The sequence below is a fragment of the Anolis sagrei genome, chromosome 1 (assembly GCF_037176765.1).
Source record: "Anolis sagrei isolate rAnoSag1 chromosome 1, rAnoSag1.mat, whole genome shotgun sequence".
Classification (NCBI taxonomy): Eukaryota; Metazoa; Chordata; class Lepidosauria; order Squamata; family Dactyloidae; genus Anolis; species Anolis sagrei.
The window spans coordinates 75,781,290-75,802,994 of record NC_090021.1 but is presented as its reverse complement, the minus strand read 5'-3'; the positions used below and the strand labels follow the sequence as shown (position 1 = coordinate 75,802,994).

Below are 21,705 nucleotides of genomic sequence, written 5' to 3'. Positions count from 1 at the left end.
ACTTGTGGCTGTTGTGTGTGAATGTGCATTCAATGGCTATGGGTGGGAGGTTAGCGGCAGCAGGGATTCTTTCTGTCACCTTGTACTAGTGCTTCTCATATGTCCTTAACTGCTTGAAGAATTTCATTTGGCATCCATTAAGGCTTCTCTTTCTTTTTGGCTGCAAATAATGTCATTTTGCATCATTCTCTGACAGGGGCTTCAGTCTAAAATCCCTCTGGCTTGCAGATAACTATGCTTTATGGTCCAAATCTAATTTTTGCATTAACTTTAAATTCTATAGAAATATTTTCCAGGTTGTAATTTGGCACTGTGATTAGTTTAGTGTTCTACTTTAGCCTTACTCAATTTTTTATATTAGCAGTTCATTGTGTACTCCAAAATCTGCTTCTGATCTTGTTTTTGCATGGAAAATAGAGCTCCTCCATCTTTTGCTTCTGTGTTATGTGCTCCTTTGATTGCTTTGATTGCTAACCTTTCCTCACTATTCATGCTACCCCATTTATTCTTAGTCTTTCAGTTCCTGAGTAAAAAAAAGTGTGTAATTATCTGACTCAAAATGTGCCAACCTAAATATTTCAATGTTTATGCATTCAATTTCTTGTTTTACTATTTCTAGTTTCCTCTGATTCATGCTCCTCACATTCCATATTATTATATTGTTGTGTAGCTTCAGTCTTTTCTTTCATCTTTGCACACATCAACAGCTAGATGTTCTTTTGGCTTCAGTCCAATTACATTATTAGTCATAATGCTACTCGTTGTTGTCCTCAGTTCTATCCCAACAACTAGTTGAGCACCTTAACCTGTGAGTGTACTCTAGTTGCATTGTGGATTGTCTCATCATGGGTTTTTCATGATAAAATATTTTCCAATTGGATCCCTTATATTATTGAAACAAGTCAAAAGCTGCAATCTGGATTAGTCCCTAGATCAGTGTTTCTCAAACTCTATGCATCCAGGTGTTTTGGATTTCAACTCCCATAATTCCTAACTGTTGGTAAACTGGCTGGGATTTCTGGGAACTGAAGTTCAAAACACCTGGAGGAGCACAGTTTGAGAAACACTGCCTAGATGATTCAGACTCATGGAAAGCAATGACTGATGACCTCTTTTCTCACAACAAACAAAGTCTCTGTCATGCTAGTTTGAAAACTTGCACCTGTTGTATATAGCTTTGGGAGTGAAAGTATTCCTGCAGATTCAGCTGTCCTGCTGTGGTTTAGGAGTAAGGAGATGGAAAAAATTAAGAGATCTTTGTTTCCACATCCCCTAGTGTTTTGTTTTGTTTTGTTAACTTCCTTTATTACCCAGTTTGTCACACTGCCAGCTATGGATAGTGATTAATGGTTAGGCTGACATCAGTGACAATCCACCTCGATTCCCCCAGAGTATGAAGCACTTAATAGTTTGAAAAGCCTCTTTAAACTCAGTAGTTCTACATTCACCAGTCCTGCTATCTGGGAGTAGACACCATTGAGCTCAATGGTACTTCTGAGGAGAAGACTCTAATGTGAGACACTAAAACAAGTGTTATTGAAGTAGCTTCATATCCTAGTAGCCTAGTTGATGTCAGCTGACTGATGCTTGATTATATATAAGAGAAATATAGAGGAAAGGAAATATTAATTAACCGAAGTTCCTCTTTCTAACTTAAAATTTGAAGCAAGCTTTCAAATGCTAATTTATTTATTTATTTATTTATTTATGCGCTTGTATACCGCTAATATCTCAGCCTAAGTTGGCGACTCATTGCGGTTTACAACACTTAAAAAACAGTATTCAGTTTAAAAGCATAAAACACATATACAATACAAATTATTGGGCCACCAATAATAATCCCATGCATCTCGTAACTGGAATCGCAATCCAAAATTCATCGTCCATGATTACCAATCCTTTAGTCATCAAAATTCGTTGCAACGGATTAACCGAATGCTTGTTTAAACATCCATGTCTTCAATCTATTCCGAAACACCATCAGTGAGGAGGCTGATCGTACCTCTATGGGGAGGGTGTTCCAAAGCCGAGGGGCCACCACAGAAAAGGCCCTGTCTCTCGTTCCCGCCAGCCGCACTTGTGAAGCCGGCAGGATAGAGAGCAGGGACTCCCCAGAAGATCTTAGGGTCCTGGTGGGCTGATAGGTTGAGATACGTTCGGATAGATAAGTTGGGCCAGAACCGTTTAGGGCTTTAAAGGCCAACGCCAGCACTTTGAATTGAGCCCGGTAGCAGATCGGCAGCCAGTGGAGCTGGTGCAGCAGAGGAGTTGTATGCTCCCTGCGCCCCGCTCCTGTTAAAATCATGGCTGCCGCCCGTTGGACTAATTGGAGCTTCCGGGCTGTCTTCAAAGGCAACCCCACGTAGAGAGCGTTGCAGTAGTCAAGACGGGATGTAACCAGAGCGTGGACTACCGTGGCCAAGTCAGACTTCCCAAGGTACGGTCGCAGTTGGCGCACAAGTTTTAACTGTGCGAATGCTCCCCTGGTCACCGCCGAAACCTGGGGTTCCAGGCTCAGCGATGAGTCCAGGATCACACCCAAACTGCGAACCTGCGTCTTCAGGGGGAGTGCTACCCCGTCTAACACAGGCTGTAACCCTATACCCTGTTCGGCCTTGCGACTAACCAGGAGTACCTCTGTCTTGTCTGGATTCAATTTCAATTTGTTCGCCCCCATCCAGACCGTCACAGCGGCCAAGCACCGGTTCAGGACCTCGACAGCCTCCTTAGTAGCAGGTGGAAAGGAGTGACAGAGTTGAACATCATCTGCGTACAGATGACATCGCACTCCGAAACTCCGGATGATCTCGCCCAGCGGCTTCATGTAGATGTTAAACAACATGGGAGACAGTATTGAACCCTGAGGAACCCCACAAGACAAAGGTTGTGGGGTTGAACAGGAGTCTCCCAGTAACACCTTCTGAGACCGACCCTCGAGGAATGAGTGGAGCCACTGCAGAACAGTACCTCCAAGACCCATCCCCGCGAGGCGTCCCAGAAGGATACCGTGGTCGACGGTATCGAAGGCCAGTGAGAGGTCCAGCAGCACCAACAGGGACACACTCCCCCTGTCGAGCTCCCGACGCAGATCATCCACTAAGGCGACCAAAGCTGTCTCGGTACCATGCCCCGGCCTAAAGCCAGACTGTGCCGGATTCAGATAATCCGTGTCTACCAAGAATGCCTGGAGTTGTGAGGCCACCACACATTCCATGACTTTGCCCAAAAAGGGGAGATTGGAAACAGGCTGATAGTTGACGAATTGAGTGGGGTCCAGTGATGGTTTCTTCAACAGCGGTTTTATCACAGCTTGCTTTAAGCTGGCTGGAATTTTGCCCTCCCGAAGGGAGGCATTAACCACCACCTTCACCCACTCGGCCAATCCCCCTCTGGCCTCCTTCAGAAGCCAGGATGGGCAGGGGTCTAGGATGCATGTGGTAGCTCTCATTCCTCCAAGCACCTTGTCCACATCCTCGGATTGAACCAATTGAAATGAATCCATCAAAACCGGACAAGCAGATGCTCGTGTTACATCCTCAGATACTGCCGTTAATATGGTATCCAGTCCAGAGCGGATCAAAGCGACTTTGTCTGCGAAGGAACTTTAGAATTAATTAGAAGGAACTTTAGAATTAATTAACATTAATTATAGTGGCTCGTTCAGATGCAGATGTGACACTAAATCTTCATTAGGACACACAAGTGGAGGAGGAAGAATTATTGCTCATGCACAAAAGATCCACATAATATTTTATAGTATATCAAATATATGTGTTTGTATAGATCTAGGTGCTACCCATTATCTAAGTGTCATTTGGCTCACATCAATTGTCAGTATTAGACTTGGTAGGCAGGAAGTTCAGATGTTCAGCAGCCTGGTTATTTAATTTTTTTTTAAATACACTATTCTGTAGACTGAGCAGTTTTCAGCAATGCTATTGAGGAACTCAGAAACTGAGCAAATGTAATTATTTGGCAAAATAAATAAAACTGAAAAAATAAAAACACATCACCTTTTTAAAAATAAAAAAGGTCAGAAGTTTATATGCCATCACAAAACCTGTGACTCCTGAAAACTATCCAAATGGTATGCAGCCATTTGCTAAATAATGTAAATTAATGGTTTAAGACTAAGCAGAATCCTCTTCCAAGCTTGGTGGGAAATAGATCTTGAGTCCTTGGAATGATCCCCTTCTACAGAAGCAGTTGCTCTTGGCATTGATGGCCACCTGAAAAGTTTTTGCAGATGTGGAAGATCAGGGTCAGTAGTGGTGATTACTACCAGGATCATGTTGTTATACCACACTGGTATAGTATTGGTGACAGGAGAGTGGGAAAGAGAAATCTCTGTAGCAGCAGTCATGAAGTAATTAAAGTACTGGTAAAATGGGTTGTTCAGAGGTATCAGGTTTTGTCTGCCTTCCTCAAAATACCATCACTTGCATAGTCATCACTTATTTATATAGCACCATCACGGTACAAGAAAAAGAATGAAAAGAAAACAAGTTTCCTACCCTCAGGCTTAGAATCTAAAAAGACAAGACAAACAAGGAAAGGGGATGGCATTGAGGGAGGAAATTAAGTACAGCCAAAACACACACACACACACCTGCACACAAAACTCTATTCTTCTCTCTATCCAAGGCCAGAGCAGTCTCATTTGGGATGAAGGGGCCTTTCAGATTCCCAGATCCTGAAGAACTACCTATATTCAGTACCATTTATAAAACAAATCTACCTGTAAAGTCAGATATTCCTCTCCTCCTTCATGATTATGACTTGTGGTTTCTTCCCTGTAGATTCTGTTGAACTACCGTGGCAGAGATCAGTATCACATAACAAAGTTCCATACTACATCAAGTAAGTTCACTCTTGTTCTTGTTATAATTACATTTGAAGAAATTCACAATAGTTTTGAACAATCCATTAAGCTTTAAGTGATTTTTGTGTGCCGTTGCCACCAGGGGGCCTGTGCTATGTTGTTATGTACATGTAAATATAATAATAATAAATATATAATGCCTTTAGTCTTGTATGCCAAAGAGTGCTGATACCCCACCAAACATCTGCTCCTGTGATGCCATAGCATCAGCCATGGCAGTTAAAGTGGTGTCAAACTGCATTAAGCCTATAATATAAATGCACCCATGTCCAGCTTACCAGCTGATTTCGTACACATGTTTTGATAAACATTATTACAGTACTTATGGGACATACATTTTTTAAAGTATGTGGAAAAAATTCTCATGCAAAATTACAAATTCATACACAATTGTATTAGCAGCACCATTAAGTTAATAATGTTCCTTGTGCATGAAATTAAAGAGATGTTATAACTTGCCTAGAAAGAACCTGTATTATGAAATATCCATGATATTTAACATTCTCAAAGTCTGCATGAAATGCAATTTGGAGATTCCCTTATATTGCATTTCTTAATGGTAACAGACCACTACCATCCTTTGTGCTAATATTTTTCCCTTTGGGATACTTAAGCATGTGTGTGTGTGTGTATGCGCATATATATATATATATATATATATATATATATATATATATATATATATGGACAAACATACTTTTTGCACATTTTATTCAAAATTACTAAATTTTAGAAGTACTTAAAGTTACTATAAGAATGCATGATATCTTAAAATATCTCTAGAGGTATTGTGCAATAAATTTTATTATCAACTATATGGGTTAAACATTTCAAATCCTATTAATTTGAAACGGAAAATATGTGAATACATAGATTTTTCAATTGAAGTTAGTGGGAGCTTAACAATTAATTGAACCACTTGGACAACCTTCCAGTTTTGAGAGGCAAAAGTAATTGATTGCTATAAATGATCAGTACAGTTATGAAGAGCTGTTTGGCATATTGCTTGTATTATGTACCTTTTTTGCTTTGAGATTTAAATGTTGTTATTGCAAAATATTTGGTGGGAGAATGGAAGTGGGGGGCAGGGAGGCAGTTTCTTACCATCTTTTTGTAGGCATGTACTGGAAAACTATTCCTAATGGGTAGAATATTCTGCTAATTATCCTACCACTTTAATTTTCATTTCTTCATTATTTTATTGACTAGCATTAATAAAGTTCAAGTAGTTTGCCCAAGCAAAAAGTCATCCTTTTATTTACAGATTGATTCTTCTGCATATATTTTAATTAACTTGATAGTGATAAATTATGCAAGCCATGTTCTCAACTACTGGTATCTACATTTCATGTGATAACTCAAAGGTATTTCTGAAGTGAAATACACTATGATTTACACTGCATAAAATGTATTTCTCTTACCTCACCCCTTTTGTGCCAGACTTGTTTAAACGTTTAATATACTTCCATATGAATGGACTCCAAATGGAGAAAATTATTCCCAGTCTGATGTGTACTTAAAGTGGGGCTTGGTTCTAGGACCATCAGTGGATATCAAAATCAGTGGATGCTTAAATCTAATAATATACAATGAATTGGTAAAATTGTATCCTTTGTATAAAATGATGAACAAGTCCATTCAACTGCTGGAGAGAGCTTGATAATCTGTGCAATTGTGGGAGGTGCAGTAGAGTATGCTTAGGGCTTAACACATAACAACATCAAAGTTTGCTTTTTGATTTTTTAAAAAGTATTCTCCAGTTGTGATTAGTTGACTCTATAATGCAGAATCTGTGGATGTGGATGACCAACTATATTTAGAAGTACAGTACATAACTTCCCTTGGTCATGTTTTCATAAGTGAAGTACCTTATTTTAGCAGTTATGACTGTAGAAACAGAAACTTTCTTGTTCCACTTAGAATGGTACCTATGTGAGGTCAGATGTTATGGTCTTTGCAAATGTATGTTCTCAGGTTTATTCAGCCTACTTTGCATGGAATATTTCTGTTTTGAATGAGAAAGTAAAATAATAGTGCAGCTATTCTTGTGCAAATAAGACCTGAAATCTATTAGGGCCATTATGCCAGTCTAACTTTATGAGCTTTGTCCTGTAGAAAGGGGGAATTATAGTAATGGAATTCTTCTGTGTCTGCTTCTCTGTTGGTTATTTCTACATGCTTATGTAAGATACATCTACTTATCCACTAGGAAAGCAGGGTCTGCTGCTCAACAAGTGGGCTAAAGGCTGGTTCACCATGTAAGCACAACTTTTTTTGCCCTCCTCACCTGAAAAACCACTGGAACGGCTACCAAAATATTACCTGCTGAATACAATTTTGTCCTAAGCTTGTAACTTCTTCCCATTTTAGTGTGTTTCATATTGTAGTAGCAAACTGAGAAAAAAATTATGTGGGATCAGTGATAATGATGACAGAGAATAAATATTTGAAGTATTCTTTTAAAACAATTCATTTGTATTAGATATTTCATAAAAGCTAGTATGGTGAAGTGATCTGAATGTTGGATTAGAATTCTGGGTTTGATTCTCTATTCAGTAATGGACCCCCCCCCCCCCGGTACCCTTCAGCAAATCACATTTATTTATTTATTTATTTAGAGGTTTTCTATACCGGCCTTCTCAACCTCGACGAGGGACTCAGGTCAGTTTACAGCATATATAAAGTACAATCATATAAAAGAACAACAAGTGCAAATCATTACATATTAAAATAGTACAATACAGTACAGTAAAAACATCATCATTACAGTTTCCTAAGCCAAATCGTCAATCCAGTCATAGTCATAGTCATGCTCGTAATCACAGTTCATCATAATTCATCACAGGGAAAGGTTCTAGGTTCAGTCCTCGAATGCCACATTCCAGAGCCAGGTTTTTAGTAATTTCCTGAATGTCAGGAGGGAGGGGGCAGATCTGACCTCTAGTGGGAGGGAGTTCCAAAGCCGGGGAGCCACCACCAAGAAGGCCCTGTCTCTTGTCCCCACCAACCGTGATTGCGAGGGTGGTGGGACCGAGAGCAGCCCCCCCCCCCGGAAGATCTTAGTAGCCTTGATGGTTCATAGGGGAGAATCCGTTTGGACAGGTAAACTGGGCCAGAGCCGTTTAGGGCTTTATAGGTCAGAACCAGCACTTTGAATTGTTCACGGAAGCTGATTGGCAGCCAGTGGAGCTGGCGTAGCAGAGCGGTCGTATGGTCTCTGTACCCCGCTCCTGTTAGCAATCTGGCTGCCGCACGTTGGACTGATTGAAGTTTCCGGGCAGTCTTCAGAGGCAACCCCACATAGAGAGCATTGCAGTAGTCTAAACGGGATGTAACCAGAGCGTGGACTACTGTGGCCAAGTCAGATTTCCCAAGGTGCGGGAGTGTGGTGCACAAGTTTTAATTGTGCAAAAGCTCCCCTGACCACCGTCGAGACCTGGGGTTCCAGGCTCAGTGATGAGTCCAGGGTCACTCCCAAGCTGCGAACCTGCACCTTCAGGAGGAGTGTAACCCCGTCAAGCACAGGCTGTAACCCTATGCTCTGTTCGGCCTTTCAACTGACCAGGAGTACCTCTGTCTTGTCTGGATTTAGTTTCAATCTGTTGTCCCTCATCCAGTCTGTTACAGCGGCCAAGCACCGGTTCAGGACTTCAACAGCCTCCTTAGTAGCAGGTGGAAAGGAGTGACAGAGTTGGACATCATCTGCGTACAGGTGACACCGTACCCCGAAACTCCGGATGATCTCTCCCAACAGCTTCATGTATATGTTGAACAACATAGGGGACAGTACAGAGCCCTGCGGGACCCCACAGTACAACGGCCGCGGAGTCGAGCAGGTGTCCCCTAATAACACCTTCTGGGAGCGCCCCTCGAGAAAGGACTGGAGCCACTGCAATGCAGTACCCCCAAGGCCCATTTTCGCGAGATGTCCCAGTGATCGACGGTATTGAAGGCTGAAGAGAGGTCCAGCAGAACCAACAGGGACACACTCCCCCTGTCCAGTTCCCGGCGAAGATCATCTACTAAGGCGACCAAGGCTGTCTCGGTACCCGGCCTAAAACCAGACTGTGCAGGATCTAGATAATCCGTGTCTACCAGGAACTCCTGGAGTTGCGAGGCCACCACATGTTCCAAAATTTTGCCCAAATAGGGGAGATTGGAAACTGGCCGATAGTTGACGAATTGAGTGGGGTCCAGTGATGGCTTTTTCAACAGCGGTTTTATAACAGCTTGTTTTAAGCTGGCTGGAATGATGCCTTCTCGAAGGGAGGCATTAACCACCACCTTTACCCACTATGCCAAACCCCCTCTGGCTTCCTTTACCAGCCAGGATGGGCAGGGGTCTAGGATGCATGTGGTTGGTCTCGCCTCCCCAAGAATCCTGTTGACATCCTCGAGTTGAACAGATTGAAACGAAGCCATCAAAATTGGACAAGCAGGTGCTCGTGTTACATCCTCAGAGACTGCCGTTAATATGGTGTCAAAGCCCGAACGGATCAAAGCGACTTTGTCCGCAAAGTACTGAGCAAATGCTTCACAGCGCACTGCCGAGTTGTCAGGGGAGCCACTTGAGGTGGGGTTCAACAACCCTCTGACTACTCGAAACAGCTCTGCCGGACGGTTCTTTGCGGACGCAATATTGGCTGAATAGAAGGAATTTTGAGCAGCCTCTATTGCCACACCATATGCCCTTAAGTAAAGGCATAGGTGTGTTCAGTTTGACTCGTTAGGCTCTTTCCGCCACACGCTCTCTAGCCACCTCTTCATTCGCTTCCTCGCCACGAACTCCTCAGTGAACCAAGGAGATGGTTTAGCTCGGTTGCTTAGGAGGGGGCGCTCCGGAGCGATCGTGTCTATTGCCCTAGTCAGCTCACTATTCCAATGAGCGACCAGAGCATCGACATTCTCTCCGCTTTTAGAGGAAGGCAGTGCAATAAATCTTGCTAAGAAAATAATAGGATAGGTTATGTTTACTTAAAGACATGTGACAACAAATGTCTCACAAAATTGTAATTTGTTTCCCCCTCTGTGTTATGTTGTTAATAAATGAGTCCTAGAGCAAATCAAACCTGAACTCTACTAGTAAACAAGAGGTCCATACTCCTAGTCAGCATATCATTTGTGAAGTATTATACAAGCTATGGTCCTAAAGCTGTGTTACTGTTGTCCACTTGTGATACAGACAACCAAACCTGCTCAATTTATCTGTCAAAAATGGAGCAATTAATAAAACTCCATCTTGAGTGGGCCAATTCCATTGATTCTGTCCCTCTCACCCTTCTTCACTTCACTTCACTTCATTTCTTAATTAGTCGCTCTCCACCAAGGTGCTCCGAGCGACTTCTCAGAAACATATTGCTCCATTTTTCTATGCTGGCCATTCAGGGGGGAACACATTGTCCTGGTGGCCAGCATGAACAAGAAATAACTTGATAGCAGAAGAGTGGTGCCAGTTCTTGGTCCTATAATATGCTGTAACAGTGTTACAGGGGCCAGAAGGGAGGAAGGAAAGATGAAGGAAGAGAGAAGAAGAAAGAGACTTTGTTCCCAAATGCTAACAGTGCAGTTGTAGATGAATTATGGATAGGAGATTTCTTTGAGCCAGGTGAGATGCAAACCAGAGGAAACCTCTAAGTTTAATAAGGAAAACTTCATAAGGAAGGGACTGTTTCACATTGCCATGCTGTGAGCTTGTAAACTAATCAACTTTCAAAATATCAGTTTTTTGGAAAGATATATTCTTAATAAGGGCTAAGCATTTTTCGCTTCCTTCAGTAAGTTTTCTCATTAAGTGTATACACACATCCCACATAGAAGCTGTCACATCCATTTGTAGGATAACTGTTAGATTTTGTCTTCTTCTCCTCTCTTAAAATGTGCAAGAAATCTGAGAGTTTTTTTAACAGTGTCAGTTGACAGAATTTCTTCTGAAGTGTAGTATTTTGCTGAATTCTTTCAGTGCAAAGGTTTGATTTCCTGTGCTTGTATTGCAAAGTGCTAGTGGAGCACAGAGCAAGTCAGTAGATGAAGTTATTTTGAGACATTAGTAGTCAGTGCATTTGCCCTTGACAGCACCTGGTTGCCAATTTGCTTTGTCTTCTTGTAGGACCACTTTGGGTGTAAAACTACCATTATTTTTTTCCCGGGTAGCTAGCTGCTAAAGCTTGTCAAGTGGAAAAGTGTTTTGTGTGGAACAAAAAGTCTTTCCGAACCATGAGAAGTTTTTCATTTGCCTTTTGCTGTCCTAGTCTTTGAAAGGTAGACTGTTTGGTCTGTGCAATATCTCTGTATCCTATTTTTCAGGGCTATCTAAAGGACAGAGGAGAAATAACGATGCTGTCAACAATGTACTTAATCAAATGGATTAGTCTGTTTCCACAACCCAGTTCAACAAAGTAATCACAAGGGTGCAATGATTATCTTTTGCACTTGCAGGGGAAAGCTGGGTTGAAAATTGGCTACAGCTTTATTAAGTGTTTATCAATATCTGGCAAAATGTCCCTTTTGGGGTAAGGTCTAACTGCTACAACTCAAACAACAGGATTCTGAGATGGAAAGTGTGTCTCTAGGCATGTAGGCTGTGCTTGGGATGCTACATGCTGCATTATCCCCAGGTTTTTGCTACATCACTTTTCTAGGCATTGGTTGGATGTTTTCAAAAACACACAGCTGTCTAAACAAAAAATTCAGAAATAAAAATGTTGCCCCAACCATACCCAAGCCCATGGCCTTTGTCAGATTGCCAAACTAACATACATTTCCACTGTAAAGATAAACCATATTCTATTTGCAGCACCATTAGAAAATAGATGATAAGGAGGAATTTAAATGCAATTGAACCTAGCCCTTCTTAGGCAGGAGTGAGAAACCTTTTGCTTTTCAAGTGTTTTGGACTATGGGGGGCTGCTACACTGACACTCTAATCCAGTTGGAACTGGTTGAAAAGAAACCTGTTTTGCTGCAGGGTGATTAGACTAACAGGTCCAAAACTGGTTTCAGGCCAGGAAAGTGATTACATTTACCAGAGAAACTAGCCCCAAACCACTTTGCAGTTTTTTTCACCATTTCTGAAGACATGTGCCTCACTGCACTGACGGTGTATGGTTGAACAATAATAGAAAGTGATAGTTAAAAGTGGAAGTAATCAATTACTTGGGGTGGGGGTGGGGGAAATAAGCTTCCTACTGCCCAGCTATGCCCTTGCGACATTTTTCACCCTTCAAGATTCTTTACTGCGCTTCAGAAGAGTGAGGTGTCTACAATGCCTTCCGCATTTTACTGAGCTTATTTCACCCTAGATCTTTGATACACAGGGAGCAACTACAGCACATTTTCCTGGGACTTACTTTAAAGTGCTGTGTCACTCTTGATACCACTGTGGTCTTGAGATGTCTTTAAACCCAATTATAGTGTCCGAGTAGATGCACCCTTAGACTCCTAGAGATCAGCATGACCAATGATGAGGGACTGTGGGAGATATAGTCCAGATTATGTGGAGATCCATAGGTTACCCATTCCTGCAGTGAGGCTTTGTCAACATATTTTTTCCCAGCCCACAGTGTGCTGCTCATAACCCAACATTTTATGCCTTCTCTTGCAGCTTGCTCAAAATCAAGCTCTGATATTAATCTTTGTAACAAATAAATCACTGTCTCTCTCTTTACTGTGAGAAAGCTATCAGAAACTGCTCAGTTTTTGCAGTTTTAGAATACAGATTTGATGGTTTTGTTCCACTCTGAATTGTAGTTCAAATTTTAAAGGAGCTACTTGGTATGTTAAACTCCATACTTCAAAAGGTGTTGTGCCTTGGATATGTTTTTTAAAAAAAATCAGGCTAAACCTAAGAGCAGATCCAATGGCCCACTGACAGTGCAAGGCATAAGGTGCCACTGCTGCAAACTGTAGCAACTAAACACCCAAAAAGGCACCATACGTGCCTAAAAAGGCCCCTTCAACATCTGGTGCTTCCTCTTAGAGGCACATCATAGTAATACAGAATTTGTACTAATAGAGGAGCAAAGAATTACAAGGTAGGAGAGTTCCAATTAAATTAAAAGAGTGGACAATCTAATTAATTCCTGAATTCTTACTCATATGACAGCTTCCTAAGGTCTGCAAGTTTAGATTCCTTTTCAAGACAATAGGATTTACTCTCATTTGATTCCAGTTCATCTGTTGTCTACTCAATGTATTTGATGAGAGTCTTTTCAGACAGTGCCATTGGATCAACTGCTGAATAGTTTGCTTAATGCAGATTACCGTATATTTAGCACCTACGTAGCCATTGCCCGAACCATACAAAAAGGCTAATACAGTAGCATAACAGATGTTTATGCTAATGTAGTGAAACAAAAGGATTCTGGCAATGCCTTTTAGCTATTTGTGAAAATGTAGGTTGGTTCCCTGGTGTGTAAACCTGCTTCAAAAAGCAGGTATGTGTTCCCTCAGCCATTAAGTAGTAGGGAAGTGTGGAAACATGAGGTGTTCTTGTGCAGCAGTGAATAAACCGCAGCTGTCATTATCCCTGATCTTCAGGAAGTAGTAGTCATTTCTCTAAGATGTTACCTGTGTGCTTTGTACCCAAACCACCAAAGGGCCACAGGAGTGTACACATTTCTTCTTTACAATGCAGCCTGGTTGATGTTGCAGGAAACACTATTAGTGCAATTTTTAAAAACCCATGTGTGCTGCTCAGTCACAAAAAAAATTCCAGCCATAGAATATAGTAGTTAACTGGGTCTATTGGCCCCATAATAAGAAAAAATAAATCCTTATAAGATATGATAAGATCTGTGGTTTTATGATAACCTTTGCATTAGCGATGCTGGAGATTAATTGCAATGATTGCAACAGGTAGAGGTGAAAAGACAGGCTGAGTAATTTTACCTAGTGTTGGAAAATCATTTGGGTTTTATTCTCTCTGACTGAAGTTATACTGCTGTTAATGTGACAGCTTTTTGAGCTTTTTCCACTCAGAGATAAACACAACACACAGGTTATTTGTTTGTTTTTTCTGTGCAATTTTTTCAGCAACATTGATAAGTATCCCATGCAGATTGAGAATGTGAGGCATCTCCTTGCTATGGGCCTCTCAGCTTTAATTTAGGTTTTAACACAAGCAGCTTTCGCATCTCAGTATTACTGAGAAGAATTTGATGACAATTTAGAAAATGCGTATAGGCTCAGCAGGGTTTCCAAATTTCTCCAAATTGGCTATAGAACATGTTATCGTCAGTCAGCCCCGAATACAAGTCTCCTCTTTTCTCCTTGACCTCTACTATAAAAGTGCCAAAAACATCCACATGCTTCGAAACCCGACTCTTGGAGGCAAAGTTATGTGAGATAGATATAGGCTAATTAGTTTTGTATCATTCACTTTCCATTCATAATTTGAATTTAGTTGGCACACATTTGGAATAGTATGTATAGAAGAGGGCAGGACATAGAGTTCTTTGGCAACACCACTGATATTCACAAGGCAAACAGAGCCACCCCTGAAAAGCCTGATGTTGCAATGTGATTTCTCTCAGTCTAACTTGCCTTGATTTCTTAATCTCACCTTTGTGTTCTGCTACTTCGTGGTTCACTTACCGCAGGCTCGCTGTTTCGTGGGTATATATATATATATATATATATATATATATGTAGCGAGGGAACACTGTACGCCCTGGTGGTGACCAGGAGGAGGAAGGTAAAAAGGGCGAGGGGGTGGCTCTTCCTCCCCCCTCACCCTCTTTACCTCCCTCCTCCTGCTCGCTGCCGGGGCTTCTTGCTGCTACTTGGTAGCAAGAGGCCCCAATAGTGACCAGGAGGATGGAGGTAAAAAGGGTGAAGGGGCGGCTCTTCCTCCCCCCTCACCCTCTTTACCTCCCTCTTCCTCCTCCTGCTCGCTGCTGGGGCTTCTTGCCACCACTTGGCAGCAAGAGGCCCCAGCAGTGACCAGGAGGAGGAAGGTAAAGAGGGCGAGGGGGGTGGCTCTTCCTCCCTCCTCGCCCTCTTTACCTTCCTCTTGCAGCTGCTTGAGCACAGTGACATCTCCGCCGCCTCCTCAATCGCAGGGCCCAAGCGGCGGCAAGAGGCCCAGGCAGCGAGGAGGAAGATGAAGGTAAAGAGGGTGAGGAGGTAAGGGGAGGGGGCATCCCTATTTTGTGGTTTTTCACTTTTTGCAGGGGGTCCTGGAATGAAACCCCCGTGATAAGTGAGGGAACAGTGTAATAGTTTTATACTTTTATCATTTGAGTATTGTGTTTATTGCAGCAGACATCAGTGGGCAGTGAAGGGAGACTGAGCAAAGAGGACAGTCTTTCATTTGCCAAATTTATATGCTTTTAAAGAAAATTTATATGCTTTTAAAGAAAATTTGAAAGTTTGTGATGAAAAGTGAAATCATGGGATTCAGTCTAATAAGCAGACTGTAGTTTCAAACAATTCACTGATCTACTCCTGTTTGTAATAGACATAATAAATTTAGACAAATGGTTACCAGAGCAAAAAACTGATTCCTTGAAAAAAATGCTACAGTGGATACATGTTTAGTAGTTTTATTATAGCCATATGTGGATTGTAACAAGTTTTAATCAAATTATGCTACTTATAATTATTGTATGCATAATAATATGTTTGGCTTTCCATTAGGAATTTAAAAATAATATGCACAAATAAAGATTTAAGAAATCTAAATAAAATTGCAAAATAAATTGAGAAACAAACCTTTAGAAAAACTCATTTATGCTGAGGTGCCTGAATTAAGGTACTGTAAGATTATATCTCTGTTTGAAGTAAGACCAATTTCTGAATGCATTTTTGGAGTGCAAGAAACCCTGTTTGTCAAGTCCTGAAGCTTAGAATCTAGCACTTTAGTCCTGTATAGCTAAACAAGCCTGGCTCGTTCTCATTTGTTTCCTGTGTTTTGAAATCATCTGTCTAGTACATTGTCAATGACCTTTGATCTGACTGTCTGAAACTATCTAATGCAGATTTCAAGCTGATGTATTTGCTTTTGCCCTGCTAAAGGGGACTGAATTCCAGTACCATACATCTGTGGGAGTTTAACTGATTGCCTAAGGTGCAACACTATTCTCTTGATTTTTTTTCTTTAACGATTTCAGCCAAAGCAAGCAAAACCTTTAGACGTTGTTCTGTTACTGCTCTCATTGTGTAGAATTCTATGGATTGGGTTATTCATACACATGTATTCAGTTTTACTCTCATAGACTAGGGTGGTAGAAAGCAAAGAGAAAAGTTGTGAAGAACAGAAATGAACTAGTATTAAATGTCGAACACAGCGGTGTCATGAAAATCAAAGAAGTCTAACTTAAATTGCTGGCACTGATAAGAGTAGATCTGTTTACTCAGTTGGATTTATGTAGTATTTGGTGGTTGATTCATGGGTTGACTTTAATTGGTGGTGTATGGCTATGAAAGTTGGACAATGAAGAAAACTGATAGGAAGAGAAACAGCTTATTTGAAATGTGTTGCTGCAGATATCATGGGCTGCCAAAAAAACAAATGAATAGTTATTAGAGCAAGTCATGCCTGAATTCTCCCTAGAAGCCAGGATGACTAAGTTAAGATTGTTGTACTTGGAACATATGATGAGAAGACATGACTCATTAGAAATGGAAGGCAAGGAGGGAGGCTGTAGGAATAAAGGAAGACTGCATTATAGGAGGATAGACTCAATGAAGCAACCCACAGCCCCAGTTTTGCAAAACTTTAAGGTCTCTCATTCATAGAGTTAAAATAAGTCCAAGAAGACCCAAGGAGAGTTAACAGTAATACTTTCTCTTTAGTACTAGTGATATAATTTAAGATACTAAGTACTACACGTCATTTACTACAGGGGTCCTCAAACTTTTTAAACAGAGGGCCAGGGCACAGTCCCTCAAACTATTGGAGGGCCGGATTATAATTTGAAAAAAAAAAGAATGAATGCACACTGCACATATCTCATTTGTAGTGCAAAAAACACTTAAAACAATACAGTAATTAAAATGAAGTACAATTTTAACAAATATAAACTTAATAGTATTTTATTGGGAAGTGTGGGCCTGCTTTTGGCTGATGAGATAGGATAGTTGTTGTTATTGTTGTTGTCGTGTGCTTTCAAGTCATTTCAGACTTAGTTTGACCCTGAGTGAGGGCCGGGTAAATGACCTTGGAGGGCCGTATTTGGCCCTTGGGCCTTAGTTTGAGGACCCCTGTTTTACTGTGTCACCCTTTATTTGACACCCTTTATTTGCTGTGAGGATTTGTGGAGCAACCAGGTACACAACCCACTTTTGGAGCACTAATACTATTATGATACAAGGCAGAAAATGGCTTTGAAATAAATGTTCAAAATGTATTGTTGTCATATTACTGAAAAGCATAAAATCTTGTGCAGTAAATTTATAAACAGAAATATCTGTTGTGATTTTAGTTTTTGGATTTCCATGTCACAGAAGGACAGTTGTCAATATATCTTTATGACAGAGACTGATTGACAAAATGTCCCTAGTGCTCCAATGTATTAGAATCTCCCTGAGGACTCTGGTCTTGCAAAGTAATTTTGGATGCTAACTTTATATACTTTTTCTTAATTTCATTTCTATATTTATTTTCTTTTTTGTTTGCCTGACCTGCAAAGAAATATACCATGTTTATGTATTTTCACTGTAGTTGTTCGTATGTGAGCAAGTTAAATTCCATCCTATTTGCATGGCTTGGTGCATGGCTGTGTGCCTGTATGGCTCAAGGGCTTTTTGAAATCAGAGGCGCACACATTGCTAATCCATTCTGGTGGGAGACACTCGGTAGCACCATCCTTTTCCTCAGTACTACATCAAGTTCAGAAAGGATGTCATTGGAGTAATAACAATAACAGCAGGCCTATCTTTTCCCTATGACATTCTCTTGTGCAGATTTACCACAGGAAGTGGATTATCTTTAAAGTGTGTCTTCTTCCAGAGTTTGAGCAAGTTATTTTTGAACTATAGGATCCTGGCTGGAGAGATATGTGAACTGCAGTCCAGAACTAACATATCCAATTTTTACTCATGCAAAATGCTGCTCTGGAATTTGAAAGTTTTTGTTTTTTACAGACCAGTTTTCTGTGTTTATCCTTCTTTGCCAATTAATAAACTTTTCAACAAAAACCTAAGTGATATTTATATGACATTATATGATTGTCAGATCCTTCCTGATCTTGGAAACAAAGCAACATCAGCTCTGCTTAGTACTTCGATTAAAAAACTGCCAACTTTCTTGTTTCATGGGTTTATTGAGAAATGTTGTGATAGTCCAGCTTGTATATTATTTATTGTAACATATCATTAATAAAAGAACCTTAATTTTCCTGGTTAGTTTAGTGAATAGTTCAAATCATTATGAACAGTACATATTTATGTTAGTGAAAAATCTGTGTAATACAACTGGAGACTGCCCTCCATTTCTGAAGCTTTGAAAAATGTATATATTTGCTTTATGACAACAAAATCCTAAACTTCTTGCAGCCATCTCTCTGTAAACAAAAATTACAGATCCAGAGAATAAGATGCATCACAGGTAGTTTTCCAGATTGTCTCCTTGACTTTATACATCAGCAATTAGAAGAATGCCACAAAATTTTACTTTCAGAAGGTCCAAGAACTCTTGTATGTTTAGGCTCTGCATTGAACAGGGCGTAAGACTTGCAGGCTGGCTCATGTACAATATCTTAGCATAAATGAATATCAAAGTATGCATGTAAAATGTTACTAAGGTTGGTTGTTGTGTGTTAATTGTGCACCAAAGATACTACTTTTATGTTTTTGCATTGTTCCTATCCCTGGCTAGAAAATGCTATGGGTGGAGTGAGTCAAATAAAGTGAAGTTGAATCACAAGATGGAGTCTCAGGCCCCACCTACATTGGCATGTAATGTAGTTTGAAACTGCACTGTATGGCCAACCTAGATGTGGCTAGATTGTGGATTCATCATATGGTAATTCAGTTCACAACCTGCTCGGATGGAGCTGCATTCCCGTTGAATGAGGCACTACATAGCTTGGAGGTATCCTGCCTCTGAAGGCTCAACTCCCCTTGGGTGGCTCAGAATACTTTTGATTACTACAGTATTGGTTGACTTAAAGTCTAAAATAATCCCTAATTCCATGTCGTCAACATGAGAAGGATCATTTACTCTTAAGTGAATATCTTACTGTTGGCCAAATCATCAGGGACCTAATGAGATTATAGCTGGGTTTCAGAGTGTTTAGAATTGTGGGCTTTATTTTTATTGCTAAATTGTTATAAAGATTTGAGTATTAACTGATTTTTTTTAAAAAAAGTATATTGGCCATGTTCTTGTTCAGTTCTAGGACTTTCATTAAATGAGATTCACTCAAGAAAGTGTCACTGTAGATTTATCAATTTAAAGTTAGTGTAGGTTCTTGTTAGATCAGGTTCATGTTTTAGTAATCAGAATATAGTTCACTGCTTCATTAAAAACCACACAATTTCTTAATATATAGGCCTGTTTAATAATATTAAAATCATAATTGGCATTTTGAGCATCGTTTTTATATAACCATTCCAGTGAAATTAATTTTCTAGTTAACCTGATAGAAACCTATATGCAGGAATGTGGCTGAAATGAGTAATCTTATACTGTACTAATGTATGGATATCGTACAAGATGAATGGAGAGCAATAGATTTGAAAGTACTGTGAGCAGACTAAATTTTATCTTATTGTATGGTTGGATACACATGATCTTGATGGGTTAAATGGTGGGTAAAATTGTGATATTAATTCCATTGGAATGCTTTTAGAGGGTAAATGTAGCAATATATTAAAGTAATTATTTCATGATCTTTAGCATGAGTGAGTTTAGGTCATTCTGTTCTTTTGAGTATATTACTAACTCTTACGATTAATATGCTGATAGTTTTGAATTACAATTTATATTAAGAATATTGAGCAAATGCTCTAATTTTATAAATAGCTTAATGTAACATTTGATTTTTTTTCTTTACATAAATTAGTTCTCAAACTGTAGGATTAGAGACAAAATATAGGCATTAGGGCTTCACTGCCTTTCTGCCCTATTTGTTATGCTTTCCAGTACGCTAGAGTCCAAAATTTTAGTGCAATTCTCAGTCTACTCACAATGGCTAAACTGATATGTCAGACAGCTAATCAAGAAAAATGACCACAAAGGTCTTTTTGGAATATTGCACATTCATTTACAATGTGGCTCTTTGGACTTTAACCCAGTTTTAAAAACCTTGCCTTTTACCCAGCAGTTTAAAAGAAAATACAGATTTTTTAAATCTGTGGCTGGCTGTCCAAATCACTGTAGGGGCAGGAGTTTGTAGGGTGCGTCATTGATTGGTGAAAGGTGATCATTTGCAGCAGGGATTAGTTCTTTCTTGGTTTGTATTTTAAAAAATTAACAGAAGCACATTTGAGCAGATACCTTTTTATAATTATAGCAGTATAAGCATAACCCCACTTAACAGAAAATATGTATATTCATCTATGATGGGTGGGAAGCCCAGCAGCAAAAATATGTGTAGGATTGGAAATGTAGATTGTCTTGTAATAGCAAGGTTAATTTACCAAGGGGAGGATGTGTGGGTGGCTTTGATGATCTCACAGTGATGTATGTGATACACATCAGTGAGGACCAGGAAACTGGACTGCTAAGCAGATTTTTTTCATCAGCCATGCATGGTGTCATCCATCCTAATCCCCTACTATAACAGAGCTTCACTCTAAATATTTATTTATTTATTTATTGCCAAAAGTAAAAAAAATAAAGTGCACATTTCTTTCTTCCACAGTCATCAGACGCAGACAACCTGCTGGGATCACCCTAAAATGACGGAACTCTTCCAGTCTCTAGGTAAATGGGCTTTTCCTTAGTTAAAGCTAATTGGAAAAGATTGTGTCTTGTAGGCTGATTGAAATACTCATTGTCATATACAGAATGGTTCTGTATCTGAGGTTACACATATAGCTGTCCTTCCACATTTCCAATTTTGACTTCTGCAGGGGACCTAGAGCAACATGTTTGTGTGTCAGCAGAAATGTGTAGGTATGTTGCTTGAAACTTCTAAGTCCATGTAAAATGAGTAGTAAATCAAATATAAATAAAAGCTTTTCATGAGATACATTGTGTCCCCATATATTTCATTCTTACAATCTGTGTATAGTTGTTTAACCTCCGGGTTTCTAGTAAAACTGAATTACTGTGTGGCAAAGTTACATATATCTTAAATTTGTGTCACCAACATTTAAATGTTTGGAAAGCTCTGACTTAGAGATTTCTAGAGAGAACACCTCTCCAGGAATCTCTGGGTTTTCCAGTGTGATTTTGTGATCAGATTCCTGTGAAAGTCAACCATAGAGTCATTCTGAAAGACAGTGGGCTCTTCTACACAGCCCTATATCCCAGCATCTCAAGACTGAATATTTGCTTTGAACTGGGTTATCTGAGTCCACACTCAGATAGTGTGGGATTTCCTGCCTTGATATTCTGGGATATAGGGCTGTGTGGAAGGGCCCCTGGACCTTCCTAGAAAGGTGTTATCTTGACATTTTTAAAAAAGCAAATATTTTATTTGAAGTTTTCTACTTTCCCAAACTCTAGTGAATGTGGAAGGCTGACGGTATCTTTGATATGTTGCTCATATTAATAAACTTTTTGTGTGAATGTAACATGAAATTAGAAATACATCTTAGTGCATTCAGAAATGTATATTGATATGTGCAATTTACATATGCAGCATGCACTTAGTAAAAATAACACCTGTTTGTCCTTTCTTATTTTGAGATGGATTGTTTTCAGAGCTTTGACG

General features: G+C 39.9%; 1 protein-coding gene across 4 annotated transcripts in view; it reads left to right on the top strand.

The window, feature by feature from the left end:
* Positions 1-21,705, top strand: part of UTRN (utrophin) — a 406,557-nt gene that overhangs the window by 307,608 nt on the left and 77,244 nt on the right. For all 4 annotated transcript variants that reach the window (XM_060753499.2, XM_060753500.2, XM_060753501.2 and 1 more), the window contains 2 exons: positions 4,800-4,860; positions 20,689-20,750. In XM_060753499.2, the coding sequence (XP_060609482.2) occupies positions 4,800-4,860; positions 20,689-20,750 (123 nt within the window). The remainder of the gene's footprint in view (positions 1-4,799; positions 4,861-20,688; positions 20,751-21,705) is intronic.